Source organism: Camponotus floridanus, unplaced genomic scaffold (assembly GCF_003227725.1).
Source record: "Camponotus floridanus strain SB8 unplaced genomic scaffold, Cflo_v7.5 scaffold32, whole genome shotgun sequence".
Classification (NCBI taxonomy): domain Eukaryota; kingdom Metazoa; phylum Arthropoda; class Insecta; order Hymenoptera; family Formicidae; genus Camponotus; species Camponotus floridanus.
This window is the reverse complement of record NW_020229459.1, coordinates 998,524-1,011,427: the sequence shown is the minus strand read 5'-3', so window position 1 is coordinate 1,011,427 and position 12,904 is coordinate 998,524. Positions and strand designations below refer to the sequence as shown.

Genomic DNA, 12,904 nt, shown 5'->3' with positions numbered 1-12,904 from the left:
GAATGACGGTCAAAATGTTTTCCGAATGAAATCTCTAATATACATGATGTCCCGAAACTCATAATCAATCTTTCAAAGACAGATTCCTGAGATCGTCTGAAGACGATTTTTCCTCAATGAAAATGTCGAGGCACTAATAATTTTCGAATTATAAGCGATTGAAAATAAGGGGTTTTTCGTAAATTAAGCTTTGTAGAAATAAAATATTAACAAAATCACATTCTTCAATTAATTTTAAATAGAGTTTACTCTAGTTGAGTTTTAATTTAAGGCTTAATCGCAAAGATATACGATGACAAAAATTGGGAACATGCAACAAAATGATGGCCTTCATCGACATTTTCGCTGAGGAAAAATCGTCTCCAAATGATCCCAGGAATCTGTCTTTGAAAGACTGATTATGAGTTTTGGGACACCCTGTATATAAACTCAAATGCGTCTAGTCGCGAATGTATGTCACGTTAAATCGAATGATGGCGGCATGCTCTCAATGAGTGACATTCAGCTCCATCTCGTCCTTGTGGTAGATCGTAACGTCCTTCAGCAACATGTTCGTGCCGTTGTAGCGGAAATTGAAGGTGGGCTTGTCCAACGGGAATCCGAGCGGCTTGTCGTCCAATTTATTTCCGCCGAAGATGCGGGACGTGTAGACGATCGGCTCCTCCTCGACCGGGCTTACGTACACGAAGACCTGGAACGGCATGCCCTCCTTCTTACCCTTGGGTAGGAGTAGACGCTCCGGGAATCCGTTCAACCGTTCCACGTACGAGAGACTGTCGGACTCGGAATCCAAGGCCTTGAGCACCTTCTTGTAGAAGACCTCGCTCGGCTCCGGATCGGGCGCGATGAAGGCGCAGTCTTGGCTGTTCCGAACGATCTTGTTCGTGCCGGCGTTCACTGCAACGTAACGTAGGACAAGATTTACCTCCGAATCGTAAAAATTGATTTTAATATTTAATTATTAAAATAATATAATACAATTAAAATAATATAATATAATTATTAAAATATTTAATATTTAATATTATTAATATATTTAATATTATTAATATATTTAATATTTTTAATATATAATATTTAATATTAAGCTTGATAGGTTGAATTTAATAATTGAAACATGCAGCATTATTATGTAATTTTTAATTAATTTTCAAAATTCATCTTAAAGCTCTCAAGAATATTTTACAATAATTTAACGGGAAATTATTTCAATATATTAATTAAATCATAACCTTTGTAATCTAAATATATAATATATATATTTAATTACTACGAAAAAGAGGAGAACTATCTCTTCGTCAAATATAAGAAGAATCACTCTTTAGCACAATTATTCAGAAAATCTTATTGATTAAATTTGTTTTTCTAAAGAGCGAGAAATCTTATCTATCTTTCAGAGAGATCGAACTAAAATTACTAACCTTTTTTCCTCGCTTATGCAACGACTAGTGAAATCAACTTATTTTCTCTCTTCTTTTTGTGCGATAAAATTGAAGTAAGAAAAAGCAACCCAGCAAACACCCAGATAACAGTTATATAATTGTTAGTTATAATTTTCCAAGACTCAACAATATAACTGTTACATGTTATATAACAGTTATATAACAGTTACATAACAGTTACATAACATGTTACGGTTATATTGTTGAGTGGGAGCTTGCAACTAACAACTATATAAATGTTATTTGGTGTTTGCTGGGAAGGAATTGAATTGCTACTCACGATCGACAATCCAGTTGTCCATTTCGTAGAAGTATTGTGCCCCTTCGGCGATGTCCAGCGGTTTATGGTGAATGTCATGCTTGGGTCCGAGGAAGATGCGTATCGCAGCTTTCATCGTCTTCTCGGCGTTGATGGCGAGATGGAAGCTGAAGGGCTTGTGATTAAGACGATACTGACGGATTTTGACCAATGTCTTCTCGAGTTCCTCCACGTCATCGATTATCAAACCGTTGCTGATCGAGCTGTCGAATTGATCGAAGTAGGTGATCAACTTATCCACGACCAAAGATTCGATCTTTAGCTCGGGATAGATGATCTCGTCCTTTTCGTATGGTTTCTGATGCATTTTGTACCTGAAAAAATTATATTAGAACATATTGTCGAGAGGAAGATGGAATTCCAAAGGATCCCAAGTTTCTTTAAGTCTACCAAGTGATACCTGTAATGATAGAACTTAAATATTCTGTTGTAGAGACGGTAGAACGCGGGATCTCTCATAGACGTGGTGTGAAACTCGAGGGCGCTAGGTACAATTTGATACGAAGTTGACGGCTCCAGGTTGTATCCCAGGATCTTCCTCGCGAACATATCGATGCTGCCGTAAAAATCGCGGTTACAGGAGTCCATATTACCCTCGATGATGTTGCCGAGGGTGTTGAAGCCCTCGGAGGTGTAGATGTTGACCAGTTTGCCAGTCACGTCCACCACGAATTTGGAATCGATGACGGCCGAGACTCGAGATTCCATGTCCTCCAGGTCCTAGAAGCAGATTTGTAAAGACTCTGGACCTCAATCTCTCTCGTTACAGCTGTCAAAATTCAATTTCCTACCTTTATGTACGCGTACTTGTAATAGGGGAATTTGCTCCAATAGGGCCTTTGTGGCAACGGCAGTCCGTTGTGATAGGTCATCGTCGGGTAGTATCCCGTGTAGAATTCGTTGTGCCAATCGAAATCCTCGATCTTACCGATGTCGTTGGACAGCCGTTCCAAGTAGTAACGTGTCATCAGCAGTTTGTGACCGTAGAGATATTCCGCGCCGCGCCACTTTTGCAGTCCGAATTCCTTGCTCTTGAGCCAGAACGGATTGTCGAGCCGGAAGTAGAAGTAGTAGTTGTTCCAGCCGATATCTTCGGTGAAGTAATTGAGCTTCTGCTCAATATCGTACTCGTGCGAAACGTACCATGCGGAGTAATTCGCCGGGATAATGTAGGTCTTGTGGTCACCAAACTTCTTCGAGTCTGCAGAGTTAAAGGAAAATCCTTTTACGAGTTTCTGAAGAGCAAATTTAAACCCTTTTTCAACGTTTACCCAGTAAACATCAAGTAACATTTATATAACATGTTATGTAACAGTTACATAACCGTTATATTTAATGGGAAATTATAACCAACATATGTTATTTGGTGTTTGGGCCAAAGTCATGCTCAAAAATTCTATTGAAATTCAAGAAATAAGACCTATACAAAGAGAAGCTTTGACGCGACCCCCTTTAATTTGACTTCTAACATCATCTCACCGAGTTTGCCGAAGAGTTTCGCGTGATTCGCCTTTTTGAGCACTTCGGAGTTGAAGAATGCGTAAGGGTACAGCTCGTAGAGGGGCGGCAGCTGAATGAATTTGGTGTCCTCGCGACGTGTGACGGCGATGTAAAAGGCGTAGATGTACTGCATCTCGTTCACGTTAATGCGCGCCCATGATGCCGTTTTGTAGAAGGTGTCGAAGTCCTTGGCATAGTAGAATAGACGCAGCAACGCCTCCGTTTCCTTCAGATGCCTCGAATAGTACACCGTGTTGAGCTCACCACGTGGAAGCATCCCATACTCGTACAGGTAGAGGAAGTTCTTCACTGCAGTCTACAAGAATCAGGAAAGAAGAAACTATGGATAGTGTCCTGAAAATGCATGCTAAAGGATAAATTATATGGTGTCATTTTTCTTCTCGTTTTATTATGAAATTTTATTTTTCAGAAAATTTTCTTCTTTCTTGAGTTCTTCCAAGAAGAACTTATTTAAAAAATCCTCTGAAAAATAAAATTTCGTAATAGAATGATTGGAGAATGACTTCAGAAGATTTCTTGAATGACTTCAGAAGATCCTTCTGAAAATTCTTCTGAAGATTCTTCTGAACTCATTCTTTAGAAGAACCTTCTGAAGAATGACTCCAGAAGATTCTTCTAAAGATTCTTTCGAAAAATGAGTTCAGAAGATTTCTGAAATGACTTCAAAAGATTTTTCTGAAGAATAAGTTCAGAAGATCCTTCTGAAGATTCTTCTGAAGAATGACTTCAGAAGATTCATTTGAAGAATGAGTTCAGAAGATTTCTGGAATGACTTTAACAGATTCTTCTGAAGATTCTTTTGAAGATTCTTCTAAAGATTCTTCTGAAGTTCTTCTGAAGATTTCTGGAATGACTTCAGAAGATTCTTCTGAAGATTCTTTTGAAAATTCTTCTGAAGATTTTTCTGAAGATTCTTCTGAAGTTCTTCTGAAGATTCTTTTGAAGAATGAGTTCAGAAGATTTCTGGAATGACTTCAGAAGATTCTTCTGAAGATGCTTCTGAAGATTCTTTTGAAGATTCTTTTAAAGATTCTGTTTAAAATTCTTCTGAAGATTTTTCTGAAGATTCTTCTGAAGATTCTTTTGAAGATTCTTTTGAAAATTCTTCTGAAGATTCTTCTAAAAAATAACTTCAGAAGATTTCTTCAATGAACTCTTCTTACGGAAAACCAAAATTGCGGATTTATAAGAAAAAGCACTCGATCAATTCCAGATTATTGAAGATATTCAAGATGATGAAATATCGATCCATAAAATTAGTAAATAAAAAAATGTCTAATCAATTGCGATGTTTACCGTATTAGTGTAAGACTCAATGTTGCCCTCGATGTTATACGAGCGACCTTCCTCGTAGAGAGTAGGGTTCACGAGGGAAGGTTGCGAGACGTGATAGAGAAGATTGTAGACCTTCTTCTGCTTAAGGAGGAACTCCTTGTCGGCGACCTTGACGGTATTGTAGTCGGCGGCTACCAAACCGACGACCGCGATTGCGGCCAGGGCCGTCAGGAGCTGCATCTTCCGCTTTTCCCGATTGGCGTCGAGTCGAGAATTCGCCAAGAATCCTCTGCGACACCCGACGTCGCGCGCGCACTTTTATACATCTAAATCGAGCGCGCAATCAAATCGCTAGGTCATAGGGGCGAAATCGTAGACTTCGATATCGAGTTGGCAAAGTTCTTTGTTTTCGTTTTTGTTTTGCCGACGATGCGGGGAACAAGTGTTACGCGATTGAACGATTAATCGCTGATCTCCGGGCCAATTCGAGCAAAAATTTATTGTGATTATTTATTCCGTTTCTTAATCGCGTCTCGCTTCGATTAATTATTTGCCGATAAATATGACTTCATTCGTTAATTCAAGATATTTATTACATCGATATTTATAGATCAATATTCTCAAACTCTCGAATGTATTAGAAATATATATTATTTCTACAGTAGAAATGCACGTTATAAATTTCTCCATCGCATTCTTCAGATCAACAATTTATTGTCTTCTTACATCCCTTGAGAATAATATACTTTAAAACACTTTTCTTTAACAATACTGTATGCCATATGGTGGAAAATTAAAGCAGCATCTTGTTTGTTTTCCAGCAATTATACTTACAAAAGTGACGATATAGAAAAAATTAATATTTACATAATATTAATATGTATATAATATTTATATAATATTTATATAATATTTATATAATATTTACGTAATATTTATATAATATTTATATAATATTTACATAATATTTACATAATATTTATATAATATTTATATAATATTTATAATTTTTATATCTTATACGAAAATTCACATGAAGTTTTCCCATAATAACTATTTCGTCTAATTATTGACATATACAATTAAAAAGTCTATTTAAAGCAATAATGTTAAATAGTTTAACCTGTATCACTCTAATGGCTTTTGCCTAATATTGTGGCTTGTGTTGTGCTAAATGTCATTATTAATTAAGAAAAAATGTTATTATTAATCATTCTATTAATTTGCTTTCGTGCGAGAAATCATCACACAAAGTATATGTACTCTTTGAATACATGTAGTCGCACAATCGATTGAAAATATATTTGTGCAAGTTCTGTGCACTCGTATTTACAATGACAAATATAAGTTAAATTATTTAAATCGGCTTTCAAGAAATGATATCAAGAAATGAGGTCTCATTAAAGCCGCATGTGTAAATATGCTATCATATATGACTTTTGACTTGAAAATTCAAACTATAAATATATATATATATATATATATATATATATATATCATGATAATTTAATTGAGTTTCAGCATTTATGACTTATTAATTGTATTTATATTTATCATGTTTATTATGATCGTACAATATAATTTTGTAGATTCGGTAAATTTTCTAAATCAAACATTTGCAAAATATTTGATTTTTTTCCTATTTACCTTTTAGATTTACGGATGTATTTTATTAATTGAAAGTCTTTTTTGCTGATCTTTGACTTATTGATTTTTAGTATTTTTTATAAATACTGGTTATATTCGAATCTTTAATTAATTAATTAATTTTTTAATATTGTGTAATTAAATTAAAAAGTTATTATTATTTATTACATATTTATTATTACTAATTTAATATTATTGTTTTATTTGGTTAGTTTTATTTTATTTATGCAATCAAGTATATGAAATGTATTTCATAGAATGAGAAATTTCTTGTATCTGTTGCAATCATTAGCACGCATAAAAAAGTGTTAATTTGTATACAAAAAAATCCGATATCATCTATATATCGTGATGATAAAAACTCTGACAGATCAGTAGGCCAACAATTATATTTACAAGGAAAAGTACGGAAGTGTCTCCGATTTTGATAAGCTTAATATGTTATTTTCCAGACAAAAATAAGGGAAACGTATTTTTTTATATGTATCCATAGTGTATCTATGGGGTAAAACCGTTTTGAAAAAATCGTTGTTTTCTTTCAAGATGAATATTTCAGAAACTAAGAGATAGAAAAAATTTTCAAATTAAAAGTTAAATGGCTTCAAGAAAATTTTACAACAATAACAAAAAAGAATTTTATTTTTTAATTTTTCAAAATACACCCACCATTAAATATATTTTTTTTTTCATTTTGAAATTTCTTTATCACCAAGTGAAAGATAAATTTTTTACAAATCTAACTATATATGATTAAGTTACGTTTCGAAAAATCATTTTCCAGAATTAATTATAAACGTCTCTGTGTAATACGCTATTCGTCCACACTCGATTTTTCACGCAACACATCCTGTTTTTCCGTAATAAAAGATAATTAACAGATACATTTGAAAGACATTTTATATAATTATCGAAAAGATATTTTTATCGTGCGTAGATATTTACCCCTTAGAAACGCGTATGAAAAAATACGTTTCCCTTATTTTTGTCTGTCGACAACAACATATTAGAAGCTCATTAAAATCGGAGGGAGACACTTCCATGCCTTTCCTCGTTAGACGAATAAATAAAAGATACGCTATCGCGATTTATTTGAGTCTGCTGTCTGGGATGACCGTATATTGCCGAGAGAGCATATTCGCGGAATTATTAATCATTCTCTCGAAAGGTCCTCATCTCATGACCCGTGATAATTGCTCTGCACAACCTGGCTGTTGATATGACTTGATACAATCGCCCGTCTCTTTGAGGATGTTAAGGGTATTGTGCAAAAATTACTTAATTAATTCATTAGAACACATTATATATGAAAATCAATTTCATTCACTCTCAAAGTAATTATTCGACCAGTTAATATATTTTTATACAACACATACACTGTGCATTTAGAATTAATTAGAATATTTTTTAATAATAAATATATAATAATTTTTATTTAATTAATTAAATTTAATTTATTTAATTATTTAATATATTTAATATATTTAATTTATATTATAATATTTTTTATTTAATTATCCAGTAAATATTAATAATAGTTTGATGACATTTAAATACCAAAGCTTTTTAAGGAATTAATTATTATCGACTATACATCTCACTGGAAAATATTACTGCACTATCTTATCTATTAAAGTGTTTGACATTTCAAGATTTTATCATGGTAAAAATAAATACATGTTGATTATATAAACCATATATGCAAAATATTTATTATTGTTTATCGTTACATTACAACTTCAGCGACTCTATTTAAAGAACTTCATATATAATTATTTAAATCGCATATTTGCATCGTCGTGAAATATTTTCAAACATCGAATTGTGTCGATTCTGTTCAAAGCAATGTCAAATTCTAATCAGAATTCTAATCAGAAAGATCATACGGCTTTTTCAATCGGAAAAGACACGTGATTTTGCTTACGTACTAAAAAAGCTTATTTCTTATTCGACTGTTTATTTTAATTATCCAACGATGAAAATAGTTGATAAACATATGCTTTTAATTTCGCAATTTTTTAATGGAATGTACTTTTACGAATAAATCGAAGAATCGAGAGAGAAATCAAAGAAGATCAACTGAAACTAAAAGATACAGCACAGAAAGACAGAGACAAATGTGAGAGGTGTGTTTTGTAAAATTTATTTCTTCATCTGGAAGATGTAATTTACGTGTTCCACATAAAATGCTGAAGGCAATGTATCCATATCTCTTATCTATATATCTCTTTCTTAGCTAACGCGATCGCGCAAGCTAAATAAAGTTATAAGGTGTATAATCTGACGTTGATAACAGGACGATTGCAAAACATTTTGCTATACGTTGATTTGATTCAAATCGTCCACCTGCTTGTGAGTAATCACGACGTCCCTGATGTGGAAGTTGGGTACTTCGGTGAAGTTGAAGGGAATCGGTCTGTCAAGTGGGTATCCCAACGAACGAGCGTCCACTACGTTCGAACCCCAGACGGGGGAATCCACGTGTACGGCAGCCGTTTCGTCGAAATGCGACACAGCCACGAAGAGTTTGAACTGCAAGCCCTCCTTTTTGCCTCTGGGAATTATCAGACGATCAGGGAAGCCATAAAGTTGTTCTGGATAGGTGAAGGCCTCGCCACCCTCGAGAGCCTTCACGACCTTCTTGTACAGGACATCGCTTGGGACCTCATCCGGAGTGACGTAGACAGACTCGTGGCTGCTGCGCTCGATCTTGTTGGTACCAGATACCACTGTAACGTTATTAACATGATTAATGATCGAGAAACTGTTCTAATCTTATATATCTTGTTCGAAGAGAGAAACTCGACGAAGAAAGAAGGTGCGAGCTGAGAAATAATCTGACACTTACGGTCAACGACCCACTGATCCAACTCCAAGAAGTGGTGGTGAGTCTCGCTTATGTCTACTTCGTGGCCGTGAACGTTGTATTTGGGTCCAATGAAAACGCGAACGATCGCCTTGACGTTCTTGTCGCTGTGGACTGTGATGTGAAAACTGAAGGGCTTGTGATTAAGACGGTTCTGACGCGCTTTGATCACCGTCGATTGCGCCTCTTTGTGGCTGCTCACGGACACAGCGTTGTTGATCAAGGAGTCGAAATGGTCGAAGAATGTTACCAGTTTGTCAACGGTGACGGATTCGACATGCACGCCTGGGAAGACGAGTTCCTCGTGTGTGTATTTCGGCAAGTGTTGCTTGTATCTACGACAACATGTTGAATAATTAATCCCAAAATTCCTCAATTGTATCGGTTTGGGTTTGCAAAATTCTTCAATTGTATCGACAGAGTTTGCTTAAACTTACTTCGTCCAGTAGCTAACAATATTCTTGTATATTCCATAGAACAGAGGATCTCTCAAACGGGTGCTCAACAGGTCAAGAGCGCTAGGGACAACGTGGTTCGAGGTGGTGTGGTGTACCGGGGTTACCCCAAAGACTTTCCTGTACAATACGTCCAAGTGTCCATAGTACCCGGGATTGACGGAATCGGCGTTTCCTTGGATAATGTTGCCGAGTTGATTGAGACCGTCCACGGTCTTGTAAATATCGATTGGCTTGCCGTTCGCGTCAACGATATGGCCGCTGGCAATGGCATCGGAAATGCGAACATGGGCATCCTGCAGAGCCTGTGTCGAATAATCGTAAAAAAATAATTAATGATTTAGTTTATTAATAAATAATGATTCCATTCGATTATCATTAGTAACAACGCCCTCATTAACGAAAGCTATTTTCCAAACAACTTTCCAGACAACATCCAAAGGATATCCTCCATCTCTGGAACACCCTTTCGATGTTTCTGGGTCATCTTAGTTTCGACATATTACCAACCTGGACATCCTCGTGCACGTGAACAGGAATCTCGAAACCAACGGGACGTTGGGGGAACGATGCTCCATTGGGATGTTGCAGCGTCGGATAATAAGGAACGACGGGCCTGTTTACGTCAACGTAATCGACTTCGCCGACATTGTGCGACAGTCTCTCCAGATTATAACGAGCGAGAATCTGATGGTGCAAGTACAAATACAATTCGCCGCGGACGAACTGGGGCAAGTTATGTTTAACGCTGTTTAGCCAGTGTGGGAAGTCGTGGATGCTTGCGATATAGAAAGAGGTCAAACCGACGTCCTCGGTGAAGTAGCTTAATTTATGATAATCCGAAACCCCATGGTCATGCACTATGTACCAGTCGCTGTAGTTGGCAGGAATGTAATAGTAATCTACACTTCCGACTGTTTTTTTCACGGCATCTGAAACCGAATGACTTCAATTAATATTTCAATGTAATGGCATACTTGTTACAATTGCTCGGTTGGTCTGAGCGACTTTGTTCTACTATAGACAAAGGAAATGTATAAACAAATATTTCCTAAACAGAAATAGATACCCAGCAAACACCAAGTATGGGAAATTATAACTAACAATTGTATAAATGTTACTTGATGTTTGCTGGGTGGTCTTCTTTTTGCATTCTTCTAATCTAAAGAAGTAACGTTCTATTTTTAGCATACTGATAATTAATATCTTGGAAAAAGAGTGTAGAATTCTTATGAAGCTATTTTTCTGAAAAACTTTAATTCTCGGGCATAAATTAAATATATTAGAGAAATTTGAAGCGAGATTATTAACTGATGTAAGAAAATGGAATAATTTAAGAATAAAATAAATATAATTCGGTTTGACTAGTGTACTAACTTTGCGTGTTGCCCAAGGCGATGTGATGGGCCTGATGTATAACTTCCTCGTTGAAGAAGTAATAGGGGAGTACTTCGTAAGCCGGGGGTACACGGATGTGTTTGGTGTCGGGGCGATGCAGGACGGCAACGCTCAACGCGTAAATATACACGTATTCATTCACATTGAAACGCGCCCAAACGGCAGCATTATAGAAGGTGTCAAAATCCTTGGCGCTATGGAAGACATGGAACAGGTTGACCGCTTCATGGAAATGTTGGGGGCCGGAGAACACCACTCCTCGCGGGATTATTCCGTGTTTCAATCGCTGTAGGAACTCGGTAACCGCTACCTAGAACAACCAGACCATCGAAAGAATTATAGACTTGTTAAAGCAGGGGTGCAACGAATTATTCTGGGGTTTCAACAGCTTCTCGTTCGATAAATAAGTAAAATGTTATAAATTTTGTTATAAAAATCTATCTTCTCTATTGTCTTCCCAGCAAACACCAAGTAACATTTATATAACTGTTAGTTGTAATTTCACACTCACCAATATAACAGTTATATAACTGTTGCATGTTATATGACTGTTATATAACTGTTATATGTTACTGGTGTTTGTTGCATTCTTAATTAACAATCATTAATAATGTACAAAATATGTTTTCATAGTTTCATTATTATTTTAAGTATATATGGCTCTGATCAACTACTGCATCCAATATACCTGATCGTTGAACGAAGCGACGTTGTCTTCGAAGTTGAAGGATCGCGCCTTTTGGTAGAGCTCCGGGTGATAGACGGTGGGTTGGTCGACGTGCCAGAATAGCTCGTAGATGTTCTTCTGCTTGACCAGGTAGGTCTTGTCGGCGGTGTGGACAGGCACTTGCGTGGCCTGAGCCAGGCATACAGCCGCCAGGAACAACGCAATCGCTTTCATCCTCGTGCTTGCTTCGCGGACGATCGGCTCACTGTAACTACCGTGAACTGCATTATATACTAGTCTCTAGCGAGATAAAAAGTTCAAGATACATGATTGCCGTACCCTTAATGAGGTAATATATCCAAGAAATACCGATAACCGGTCGCCAATCTTTCCGTTATTTGTGTAATAATTATCTTTATATATTGATAATTTTGTCTCCCCTTTGACACATTATCAGTCCGGCAATCGTGTTGGTTTTATTCGAAAATAATTCACGTTCCTTTAGAAGTACTTCTTTCAAGTATGTTGAGATACTTTGACTCTTCTCGGATGTTTTTAACAGATATGGATTAAAGTTTTTTTATTGAACAAAACAGAATTGAGATAAATTGCAATGATTGTAAATTGAGATAATTAATGCCGAAATTTTACAGTATAATTTTTTAAAAACAAGTTAAAACATTACAGTCTAATAAATTTTCTCAATTAAAAAAATAATTATTATTTATAAAAATACAAGCTTTAAAATATATTATTGTTATGTAAAAGTTTTCAAGCCGTATTTATGCAGATAAAAAAACTGCACGAAAATAACAGAAATTGCAACACAAAGTTAATGGAGGCATTGATTTTGTATCAGTGATATTTCTTCAAGCATTTAAGAATGATTAATGTTAAAAACCACACAATAAAATATAAATATGAATACATTCGTATTAATAGTCATTGCATTTTAAATCGTATTAATAGTCATTGCTTTTAATAATCATTGCAATAATTATTAAAAGAATAAATAAAAGAATAAATAATAAATAATAAATAAAAGAATAAATAAAGAATAATCATTTTAATTATGGATCGGTAGGTCAACAATTGTACTTACAAGGAAAAGTACGGAAGTCTCCGATTTTGATAAGCTTAATATGTTGTTTTCCAGACAAAAATAAGGGAAACGTATTTTTTTATACGTATCCATAGTGTACCTATGGGATAAAACCGTTTCGAAAAAATCGTTGTTTTCTTTCAAGATGAATATTTCAGAAACTAAGAGATACAAAAAAATTTTCAAATTAAAAGTTAAATGGCTTCAAGAAAATT

At 35.4% G+C, this 12,904-nt stretch overlaps 1 protein-coding gene across 1 annotated transcript; it reads right to left on the bottom strand.

Annotated features, from left to right (window-relative positions):
• Positions 1 to 249: 249 nt before the first annotated feature.
• Positions 250 to 11,878, bottom strand: LOC105255423. Its single transcript, XM_025410534.1, has 12 exons — positions 11,609 to 11,878; positions 10,900 to 11,230; positions 10,033 to 10,454; positions 9,505 to 9,827; positions 9,050 to 9,402; positions 8,524 to 8,930; positions 4,579 to 4,872; positions 3,241 to 3,577; positions 2,553 to 2,962; positions 2,162 to 2,481; positions 1,723 to 2,075; positions 250 to 897 (listed from the first exon to the last, which is right to left on the bottom strand). Exons 1-12 carry the CDS (start codon positions 11,819 to 11,821, stop codon positions 488 to 490), a joined length of 4,173 nt encoding a protein of 1,390 aa, XP_025266319.1. The 5' UTR covers positions 11,822 to 11,878; the 3' UTR covers positions 250 to 487.
• Between the last annotated feature and the right edge of the window lie 1,026 nt (positions 11,879 to 12,904).

What these genes read in the sequence shown, in the direction of transcription:
- LOC105255423 (XM_025410534.1), bottom strand. Translation starts at nt 11,821, where the DNA reads ATGAAAGCGATTGCGTTGTTCCTGGCGGCTGTATGCCTGGCTCAGGCC. An exon ending in ACGATTTGAATCAAATCAAC is followed by an intron (nt 4,873 to 8,523) that starts GTATAGCAAAAT and finishes GATGTATAAAAG; the next exon opens with TGCGCGCGCGACGTCGGGTG. An exon ending in GGACAACTGGATTGTCGATC is followed by an intron (nt 898 to 1,722) that starts GTGAGTAGCAAT and finishes GTTACGTTGCAG; the next exon opens with TGAACGCCGGCACGAACAAG.